At 40.5% G+C, this 10509-nt stretch overlaps 1 protein-coding gene across 1 annotated transcript in view; it reads right to left on the bottom strand.

Annotated features, from left to right (window-relative positions):
• Positions 1 to 1098: 1098 nt before the first annotated feature.
• CC2H3orf70 (chromosome C2 C3orf70 homolog) overlaps positions 1099 to 10509 on the bottom strand; it is a 103978-nt gene continuing 94567 nt past the window's right edge. The window contains exon 2 of the mRNA XM_049628445.1: positions 1099 to 6099. Within this exon, the coding sequence (XP_049484402.1) occupies positions 5543 to 6099 (557 nt within the window). The 3' untranslated portion in view covers positions 1099 to 5542. The remainder of the gene's footprint in view (positions 6100 to 10509) is intronic.

The raw sequence follows: 10509 nt of genomic DNA, 5'->3' as shown, positions 1-10509 counted from the left end.
TTGCAGTAAGTTGGCGTGTGCACACACACACGCGCTGGGAGGAGGTCTGTGTGGAGCACAGAAAAGGGGGAGGGAGGAAGGAATCTTGTTGGTGTTTCTCCAACACCACCTGGAGAGCAGCCACACTGGGTGAGGAATGAGCCACCAGCCCGTGGGAAGGTGTTCGCTGGGTTAGGGACAGGGATGGAACACCCTCCACTCTGCTCCCAGGTTCACTAGCAGCCTCCTGACTCAGCCTCCAACTACCGTGAGGGTGGGAAGAGGTGCTATAAAGAGTGAGCAACTCAGGCAGAGGGCCAAGAACGTGAGCTCTGGAGCCAAAGTAACTGGGTTCAATTCTGACTCCTACTACCTACAAGCCCCATTTGGGGCAAAAATATTTCCTCCTTAACACTGTTCCTGATTTGTGAAATGCAGTACTGAAATGTCCCTCAGAGGGCTGCTTTAAGGATTACTTGTGGAAAGCAGTAAGGTTGGGCTATAACTATTAATAATATTAACAATGGCATTATTACTATTACTGATAAATGAATTTACTTAGAGGTCCCTAGTGAAGTTACTTAATGAAATCCAGCCCACAAGCTGCTCTTTTCCAGGTGTGAATTAAAGAACTGAGCTTCTGGATTTGCCACTCTGAGGTCTGGACCCTGAGCCTGGGTGACAAAGTGCACCGCCTGGGACCTGTGGGTAGAAGTGTCTCACACGGCACATATAAACGACATGCAAGCCTGTAGCTGTGTGTGAAATAAAGACCATGGGGGAATGTAAGTTTTATTTGCATAAACCTCATGTGGCTGATAACAAAGTTCCTATTACAAAGTGTTCTGGGAGTCGTTGTGAGCAGTTGACCATGAGTGCCTATTATGGATAATAACACTTACCTGCACTTCATAGTTTTTATAAAGTCTAAGTGTGATAATGATGTAAACTGCTTATTTCTTAGCAAAAACTAAGCACTCAGTATACAAGTTTCATGTTTTATAAATGCGGGTTGTTTTCTTTAGTTCACAATGTTATCTGAATCAGACAGAACCTCTCCAAAGGAGAAAGTGAGGGGGAGAGAATATTCCAGACTCCAAAATATCAGATTTGTGCTGGTACAAAAGAAAAAAATTACATTTATTTTACAAGGTAAGTATTTTCCTAAAGTATTATACATAGAGGAAACTTGAGCTGTCTTTAGGAAAACAGAATATAATTTTAGGAAATTACAGAGGGGTCAACATTGTGCTTAAAACTTTGAAATAGGTGAAAAAATTAGCACAGTAAGTGAATATTGCAAGGTATGAACAGCTTAAAAAGTGTATGTGGACACGACGATACAGAAGCTCAATATTAAAGCCTCTAGTGATGATCTGCTTTCAGAATTGTTCATACTATGAAGAGAGCACTGCTTCAATCTTAACAGAAGAAGGAACTCAAAGCACTAACAGAAGCATGGCCCTTTCACAGTAGTCAACTCTCCAGTCTCTAGAGTAATGAAAGGGAGCAGTGACGTAACATTTTTAAAAGGTAATCCCAAAATTAATTTTGAGACGTGCCCTCGTAATTATGTTTGGATGTGAGAAATACCGACATCCCTGGAGTTCATGGCACTGAGACAGTGAGGACTCCCACCTCCTTCCCCTCTCCTCCCCTGTGGGAACAGACACAATCCCAGACTATTCAGACAAACCTAAAATGCAACTGTCCTCCTCAATTCTGGCCCTCACCTCCTGTGGAGAGGGGATAGGAAAGAAAACTGTTAAAATGTTGTTTCCCTCATGTGAAAGGCCAAAACATGTCAATACAATTTTGCAAACAAGATGGAATAATCAAGAGCTGACACATAAATATTAGTTTAATTTGTGCTTTCCCCTGACCCCCTGCCTAATAGTATTTATACCGCCAAAACCTATCTGGGTATTTTGGCAGTTTTCTAAAATAGGTTGTGTCCTATACCCAAATAGAGAAATTTGTATAAAATGAGTTTGTCCTGATTAGTCTCAAAAGAACTGCTTCAAATAGGCCAGGAAGTAGAGGTTAAAAAATAAAAGCACCAGCCCCACAACAGTATCGAATCTGAGATCAAATCCAAAAGGTACTTGAGGACAACGACTTCACCGTTTTGTTTTAGTCTGGGTGGTTTATTTGGTTTTATTTTGTATTGTATTACCTTGAAGTACAAGTCTTCCTTTCCCAGGAAAGCAACCGTTTTTCTTCATGGGTTTCCTCAGATTCTTACTTCAAATCTTAAAAATTACAAGGTAAAAAATACCTAGGTTTGATTGTAAAAGCCTCATTTGTTAATGTACCAAATCGTTATAACCACAAAAGCATTTTAATTGCTTTGTCATTTCTCAGAAGAGTTAGAATATCTGAAACTGGAAAATTCCAAAGTAAGTCTTGGTTAGGTAATAAAGCCGAATTCCATACAGCACTTCTTTTGCATCTTCCACCCTAACAGGTCTTACATCAACTTTCAGGAAGTGGGAATGGTGCCAGGCTTCCATAAAAGCCCCCAAAGCACTTTCTCCATCCACACAGCCCACCCCTTCACTCCAAGTGAACTACCAGGTTCAAATTATTAAGTTTTAGTACCTGTCAACGTACAAGTATCAACCCAAAGACTATTTAACATGACTGTGTTCGATGTCTATAATACACATTGCAGTCTAAACATTTTCTAAAGTGCCTATAAATATGCTTATACAAATGAGCAATATAATATCAGATTTACAGAGAAACTCTTTTATATAATATATAACAGATAGGCCTAGAATTTAAGTTGTAAATACCCATTTTCATATCCTTATCAGTTGTTTTTGGAATGCAAGCATTAAGAAACAATTCTGGTTCAATCATGTATGATTTTCAGAGAATTATTAACAGTGCTATGACAAAGAAACCCTTGCTTGTGCTTGTTTAGAAAAGGCTATTTTGAGATCCAGGAGCATCTGATATTTAGAATCCAATGGAACATCTTCAATTCTATAAAAGAGTAGTAAGTGAAGCTTAGTGAATTTTTAATTATAAAGAGATTGTGCAAATATTTAAAGTGATTATCAACCATTATTAAATCCAAAAATTTCATTAAAATCATGGGTAACCTGAATGGCAGTTCAGGAGTTTAAAAAACAGGAACCTAGGCAAAAGTCATAGATATTACAGATGAAGGCCCCAACCCTGACACAGCCAGCTTCAGAAACATGGCCCTGTGACCACGTATTTCCACAGCTTTGGAGACCTGGTGGTTGACTCTGATCAGTTTAATGAACAGGAATGTGAGCCCAGAGTACAGAACTGATAAAATGGTACGGAGAAAGGAGACCCTCCATATGCCCACCCAGGGGCTTCACTGAGCTCAACCACAGGGTAGGTGCAGACAGGACCCTGGGGTCGCTGCTTGGATCCTGAGTACACAGTGGCTGGCTACACTGCTCGGCTCACGGGATTTGGGCTTCCATGCCTGCCTTCAGCTGGCTAGTAAATCATGGGAGGCACTGAGAACCTCAGACAGGCTCATCAGATGTCTGTCCCTAAGCCATCAGGCCGGGGAAGGCCCTCTTTGCACCCCTCCTCCACCTGCCCTTTCCTGGAGCCTGCTGTTCCTGGAGCTCCTCTCACCACCTTACTGGTCTGACTTGTTGAGTCTTTACATTTCAGTCAGTGGGAACTTTATCCTGCATTCTCATCTAGCACAGGAAGCTTTAACTGCCACTGCTTTCAAAGGAATAAGTGTACTCTGTTTTCTAAACCCTAGCGCTGTTTTGGGCACCTAGACCTAACAAAGTGTTCTAGCCAATCACTTGAACTACATGTACAACCAAGACAGCAGACTCTGCCTAGAGTGATTTGTGAAGGATGCCAAATGGAGGCTTCAGGGTGGAACACAACAGGCCTCGTCTTATTTCTTAAAATACAAACTAATGTGACACAGAAGAGATGTGCCAAAATCCAGACAGAGCACGAGATAGTGCCACGAGAGCATGCTTACAGAAAGTGAGGGCATAAGAAGTATTTCTCAACCTCCAAACTTTGGCAGGTGTATCAGGCTGTATTTTAAACTTCCTGAACTCTTAACTACGCCTCACAGAGAGGAGACGTGGAGAAATGGCAGATAAGCAACTTACACAATAACACCTTGTATAAATGGAAATTAGGAGAATTCAGAAGAGAGCTAAGTAAGAAAGAATTATTCTCTATTTTGTGTGTGTGAGAAAAGAGAACATGTACAACAGACAATGAATATTACTGTAGTAAAGTGAATGAATATTACACAAAATATCTTCTGACTTAGCAGCAAACTATTTCAACTGCTTTTGCATTTGCATAAAAAATCCATGCATCAGACTGAATGCTAATCCATTTCTCACCTAAGCCATTCTAATGCTTCATACAACCAAATGAAGCAGAATTAATCAAACCTATTAGATTCATTCCTAATCCCTAAAGGACTGCTGTGTTTAGCATTTCCATGCTAACTAAAACTATTGATTTTTTTCTTAAGACGTCAGATGTGGCTGCCTCCTAAATATAATACCTATATAACTTCCTAAAAGTTTTCCCCAGATGTGAAGAACAATTAAGAAAAATGGGGAAATGTTGAGGAATCCACCCAAGAGGCCAGCTCAAACGTGGCAACATGTTCTCCAGCTGCATGCCTAGTATTCTCCTTCCCCTGGGTTTCCAGAGCATTCTGGGTACCATTACCCGCATGTGTTAGCACAGCCCTCTGCTGGACTGTGGGCCCCTTCCTGTAGGAGTCAGGTGTTACTCAGTCTGCATCCCACTGTGCACCCTGCAGAGCGTAGGCACGCAGCTAAAGGTGGATTGAACATGAAACTGAAGGCGTCATCTCTTCTTAAATGAAGGTCTGGCTCTGCCCCAGATCACGCAGGGTATGCAGACACTAGCCATAACTAGGGGCCGAGCGAACCTCCAGTAACCTCCCAGAAATAAACTGAGGCAACAGGGGCCCAGACCCATGCAGGTGGTGAGAAGAGAAAAGAGACAGAATGGCATCTACAGTGCACACTCTGTTCCCCGCTCCTGAGCTGATTCCCATAGGAGACTAGCAGGGTAGGGGTGCCTGTGGGCACACCAAAAGGAATGCCAAGAGGGGTAGGGGTGTGTGTGTGTGTGTGTGTGTGTGTGTGTGTGTGTGTGTGTATGTGTGTGTGTGTGTGTGTGTGTGTGTGTGTCAAGAACTGGCTATGTAGAAAATACTGTCTCGTTCGCTGTAGGTAGCTCCTCAACCTGATCCATGATAATCATCACTTCACTGCTTTCAGAGTTCCCAGTGAAATTAAGGCTGGGTCACAATTCATGACACCAGATGCTACATAGAAAATAAGTCAAGATACAAAAGAAAACCATTTATAAGAAAAAGAAGGTCTTAGTTCTAAGACTAATTTAAGAGTGAAGCTAATCAGCAGACCACTGAACCACTATGGTTGTCAGAGAGGGGTAGAAAATACCAACTGCAGTGGAAAAAGGATCCATCAGACCAAAGTACAAAAGCTCAGCATGGATCAGAGGCCGTGGCTTCCTGCTTGGACTCTCACACGGTGGTTTCTATTGTTTCAATCACTTCCAGATCTGACTGTGAAGGGGAGAGAAGGGTGCACTCATCCGGTTCCCAGCTGCTCTCCGGACTGTAATCTTCCTCTGAACTCAGTTCTGCTCCTTCTTCTGTGTCCTCATCACATGATTCCACATAGTGAGCCCCAATGGCATTGATCCCAGAGTCCTCAGAACTTGAGGGAGAAGAGCAGTGATCTATTTTTGGTGTACTGCTCTCTCTTGAAATTAAGGCATCATGTGCAGAGACCTCCTCAGGGCTCATCTTGTGGGAATGTGGTGCCGGCTGCTTCTGCACGTAACACATCTTCCCATTAATACATTTAACCTGATAGTTGTCGATAAAGAGGTCTGAGATCATACAGTACCTTGGTGAATCAGGGGGGAGGGGTGGTTGGAAGACAGATGCAAATTTCAAAAAGTGTTCAGTGAGTGAGACTGAGATCTGAATGGTGTTTGTGGGTTCCCGAGGCTTTGCAGGAATCTCAGTGCTTGGAAGCTGCTCCACAGGGGTCATAGGCTGATACACATACTTGCCTGTGAGGAACACAAAAAAAAGTGGTTGAAATCTAAGAGTATTACACAAAGTACATTAACACAGTTATAATGGTTTCCTTCTGAGGATTCAGAATGTTTTTAAAAATATTTCACCATCAAAAGAAACCAGTAATAGAATCATTCTACATTGTTATAATCAATGAAAAATACAGCATGATACATAATAACATCATGGTATTTCCATCTAAGAAAACTCACACACTACACATTTTAATTTATATTGATGTCTTTCTAGTACTTCTGAAGTGGGTATATACTAAAATTCTTGTTTTAACAACAGTCTTAAATGATTTATCCCTTACACTAGAATAAAGAAAGCCCACAATATATGTATTGTAAGTATGTATGGTAAAAACACAATGTAAAATAGCATACTATAAAATTATAATTCCATTTTATTTTTAATAGTTATATGCTAATATATATACTAATACATACATTTAAAAACTGGAGAAATATATACCAATTTATTATCAGGATTACAGAAGACTTTCACATTTTAGGTTTCTGTTTTAATCGGAATACATATACACATGCGTATTTAACAGGTAATGGCCTACAGGACTGTCCCAGCCACTGGCAAGGGCTGGGGTAAGGTATAAGGTGGGAAATGATCTCGTTCAAGGCCCAAGTGCATCAATGGCCTAATTAGGAGATGTTTTCCCTGACACCAGCTCCCCTGGTACTAAGCAGCCCAGGCCAAGCAGAAACAAAGGCACAGGTGGTGTAGGGGGTAACCTACCAAGTGTTTCTAGGAAACCAAGAAGCTTATCTCCACACCTTCCCCTCTGCTCTGAGCAGGGCTTCACACAGCACACCTAGAAGTGCAACCTAAACAGATCTTGTCCTAATGTGTGTCTTTCTTTGTTCTTTCACTTCACTCAACATTTGCAAAGCCAGGATCCTGTGTACCAAGTGCTAAGGAAACAGACACAGAGATGGAAATTATCCAGTCTGTAAATCTAAAATGATTTCAATATAGAAATCTGGAAGTAAAAAAAAAAAAATCCTGAAAAACTCAGAAACAGTGGCCACAACTGTAGGCACCATCTTGGGTTTCTCCTAATGTAGTTGAGTATCAACCAGTCCATACTGTATCTTCAGCACATAATTATGACAGGGCTTTTTAACCTAATGGCACTATTGCCATTTTGGACCAGACGATTCTTTGTTGTAGGGGGCTGTCCTATGCACCGTATGATGTTTAGCAGCATCCGTGGCCTCTACCCACTAGAAGCCAGGAGCACCTCCTCCACAGGTATGACAAAACTGTTCCCAGACATTATCATAGACCCCTAAGGGTCAGAATCGCCCCGGCTGAGAACTACTGATTTATGATCCCGTCATGAGCATCTCTTTGCAAGCAATTCACTCATTGTGCATGCACCTGGCTCCTGTTTATTTCTCGGTCAGACTGGAAATTCTAGGACAGATATCACATTTGTATGGAAAATTACCTTAGATTTTTTAACAATTTATTTAGGCCATGGAAGAAAAGCAATTTAAGATCAGAAAAGCAAACTAGGCCATAAATAGTACAACATCAGCAATCTATTAAGATCAATCAACTTGCCTATATTTTTTTATTTCTGGTTCCTGACTCTTGTACAAAAGTGTAGGCTTAGATGCTATAATTTCATTGTAACTAAATTACTCAAAAATATATTCAGTTTCATTCTGGAGTAACACATGGAAAAGGTACATTTAAAACTGTTAGGCCTTTGGGTTCCTAGGTCTGCTTCAAAGCATGGACATGTATCATGTAAACCCTAAATGGTCTGATAAAAACAGAGGTGAGAGGAATCCGTCACACCTGCCTGGGGGAGTAGGTTTCAAATATGCCAGTATCTTTATTTCTCTGTTATCTGTAAGGAAGTACAGTATTATTTCTTTCAAGAAAAGTTCAAATCACTAGAGTTTGGTATAGTAGGACCTCTGCATCCAAGCATCACTGGTGTTATCAGCTGAAGGGGCAAAGAAGGCAGAACTTCAAACCTCCCCTCTAATCTTCCAGTCCCTTATATTCACAGTGGTGAATTAATCATCTGGAATGGACATTGGTCTTTTCTATTCTTAGTTAGTGGACTGGTGGTTACTGAGTTCAGGAGGCTATGGATGACAGGCACTCAAGAAATGCCTTTTGCAAAATGCTGATTAAGTTTCTGGCCCAAGTGACCTCTGGTTTAGTTATCCACTTGTCACAACTGTAGAAGTTCCTGAAAATTCTTTCTCAGACTCACAGGGATCAGGGTTTTATTTAGTTCAAAGAAGGAGGAACTCCATGAAGACTGACTGTGGAACTTTTGTAACCACCCTGTCCTACTCTCATTTGCCCTCGACCCACCCTCCTTTCTCTTCTCCTCCTTTCTGCTTCTTCATAATTTCTTTGCTCTTTCTCTTCATCTCAGTTCTTCCACCTCTTCCTTTCTCTAACCCTGTCTTCTCGAAAACTGTTTTTCTTCCTTGAAGTGTAGTAAAAGAAAGGGAAATGCAGCTGGGAGACAAAGTATGCAGAATACTGTATTCTACACTTCATTTGCTTCTATAAGTTGTACTTGTTAAATATGCTTACTCTGAGTTAGGTGACAGCCCATTTATCTGGTGATATGGGGACACAGATGCAAAGAGGAAGGCAGAGAAGAAAAATAGCAGAGGCAGCCAGATGAGAAACTAAGTTTAGTAAACATCTTTCAAACATCAATTAATTATATAAAACTATATTGTTTAATTTTCTTATAAATACATAACAGGAGAAATCAAGGATTTAGTTTTGTAAAGAGTCCAGAGGGGTTTGTACTTTGCACCATTCCCCAGTAACTTCTGCCCTGTGGCTTACTATACTGTGAATCTATGTTTGTAATGATAGCCCCAAAGCATCACAAGATCCTGAATTATCAGAGAAATTCAATTATGTCTGCTACACTGTACTTACTAAGGGAATAAAATGAACTAACACACTACAATACCATGGACAAAGGGTGGGGGGGGGGGTCCTGGCCAAAACTCCACAACCACTATACTTTATTCTCTGAACAGTCCTTTTAATTAAGAGTTTACTATGTTATTTAAAGAAATAAGTACTGGCAGGCACCTTGATGGCTCAGTTGGTTAAATGTCCAGCTTTAGCTCAGGTCATGATCTCATGGCTCGTAAGTTCGGTCCCCACATCAGGCTCTGTGCTGACAGCTCAGAGCCTGGAACCTGCTTCAGATTCTGTGTCTCCCTCTCTCTCTGCCCCTCCCCTGCTCACACTCTATCTCTCCCTCTCTCTCAAAAATAAATAAACTTTTAAAAACAAAAAAAGAAAGAAGTAGATGAGAACTTTTAAAAGTTAAATCTCTAAAAGGAAAAGATACTCAGAGAGAGACAGGGCTTGAAGTAGAAAGTAGAGGGAGAATAAAAGAAAAATCTAGATATAATATAATCCAGCAATCCTACTTCTGCGCATATACTCAAATGAAAGCAAGGTCTCAAAGAGACAGCAGTTGCATAACCATGTTCATAGCAGCATTATTTACAGTAGCCAAAAGGAGAAAGCAACTCAACTGTGTATTGACAGATCAATGAACGGAAAAACAAGATGTGGGATATACATACAACGGAATACTATCCAGCCTTAGAGAGTAAGGAAATCCAGGGTACAACATGGATGAACCTTGAAGCTATTACGCTAAGTGAAATAAGCCAGTCACAAAAAGACAAATACTGTATGGTATCACTTATATAAGCCACCTAATTTAATCAAATCATATAGGCAGAACACAGAGTAGTGATTGTCACGGGCCAGTAGATAAAAGAAACAGGAAGCTGTTTAATGGGTACAGAGTTTCAGTTTTGCAGGATGAAAAGAGTTCTGGAGATGGATAGTGGTGATGGTTGTACAACAATATGAATGTAGTTGATACCACGGACCTGAACACTTTAAAACAGTTATGATGGTATATTTTATGTATATTTTAACATAATTTTTAATAGTATAATTAGCATAATTCATTATATGGAGGGGAAACTCCATATGATCCAGAATATGTAAAGAATTCTTACAACTCAGTAACAAAAAACAAGCAGCCCAATTTTAAAAAGCAGTGAAGCTATGCAAGAGCAACACCAGGAATCCTTGTCGTGATGGAAATGCTCTGTAATTTGACTACATCACTATCAGTATCTTGGTTATGACAATGAACTACTGTTTTGCAACTACAGTTGTCACTAGGGGAAAGTAGGTAAAGGATACATGGAATCTCTGTATTATTTGTAAAACTACATCTGAATCTCAATTTTTTCAAACTAAAAAATATAATTCAAAACAACAGGGAAAAATCACTATAGAAGTGATGTTGTACCCTTTCTGGTGCATTATTTATCAGGAGGTAACATGCTGTGGCTCCA

The sequence above is a fragment of the Panthera uncia genome, chromosome C2 (assembly GCF_023721935.1).
Source record: "Panthera uncia isolate 11264 chromosome C2, Puncia_PCG_1.0, whole genome shotgun sequence".
NCBI lineage: Eukaryota > Metazoa > Chordata > Mammalia > Carnivora > Felidae > Panthera > Panthera uncia.
Note: the sequence above shows the minus strand (reverse complement) of the source record. Positions and strands in the feature narration are given on the sequence as shown.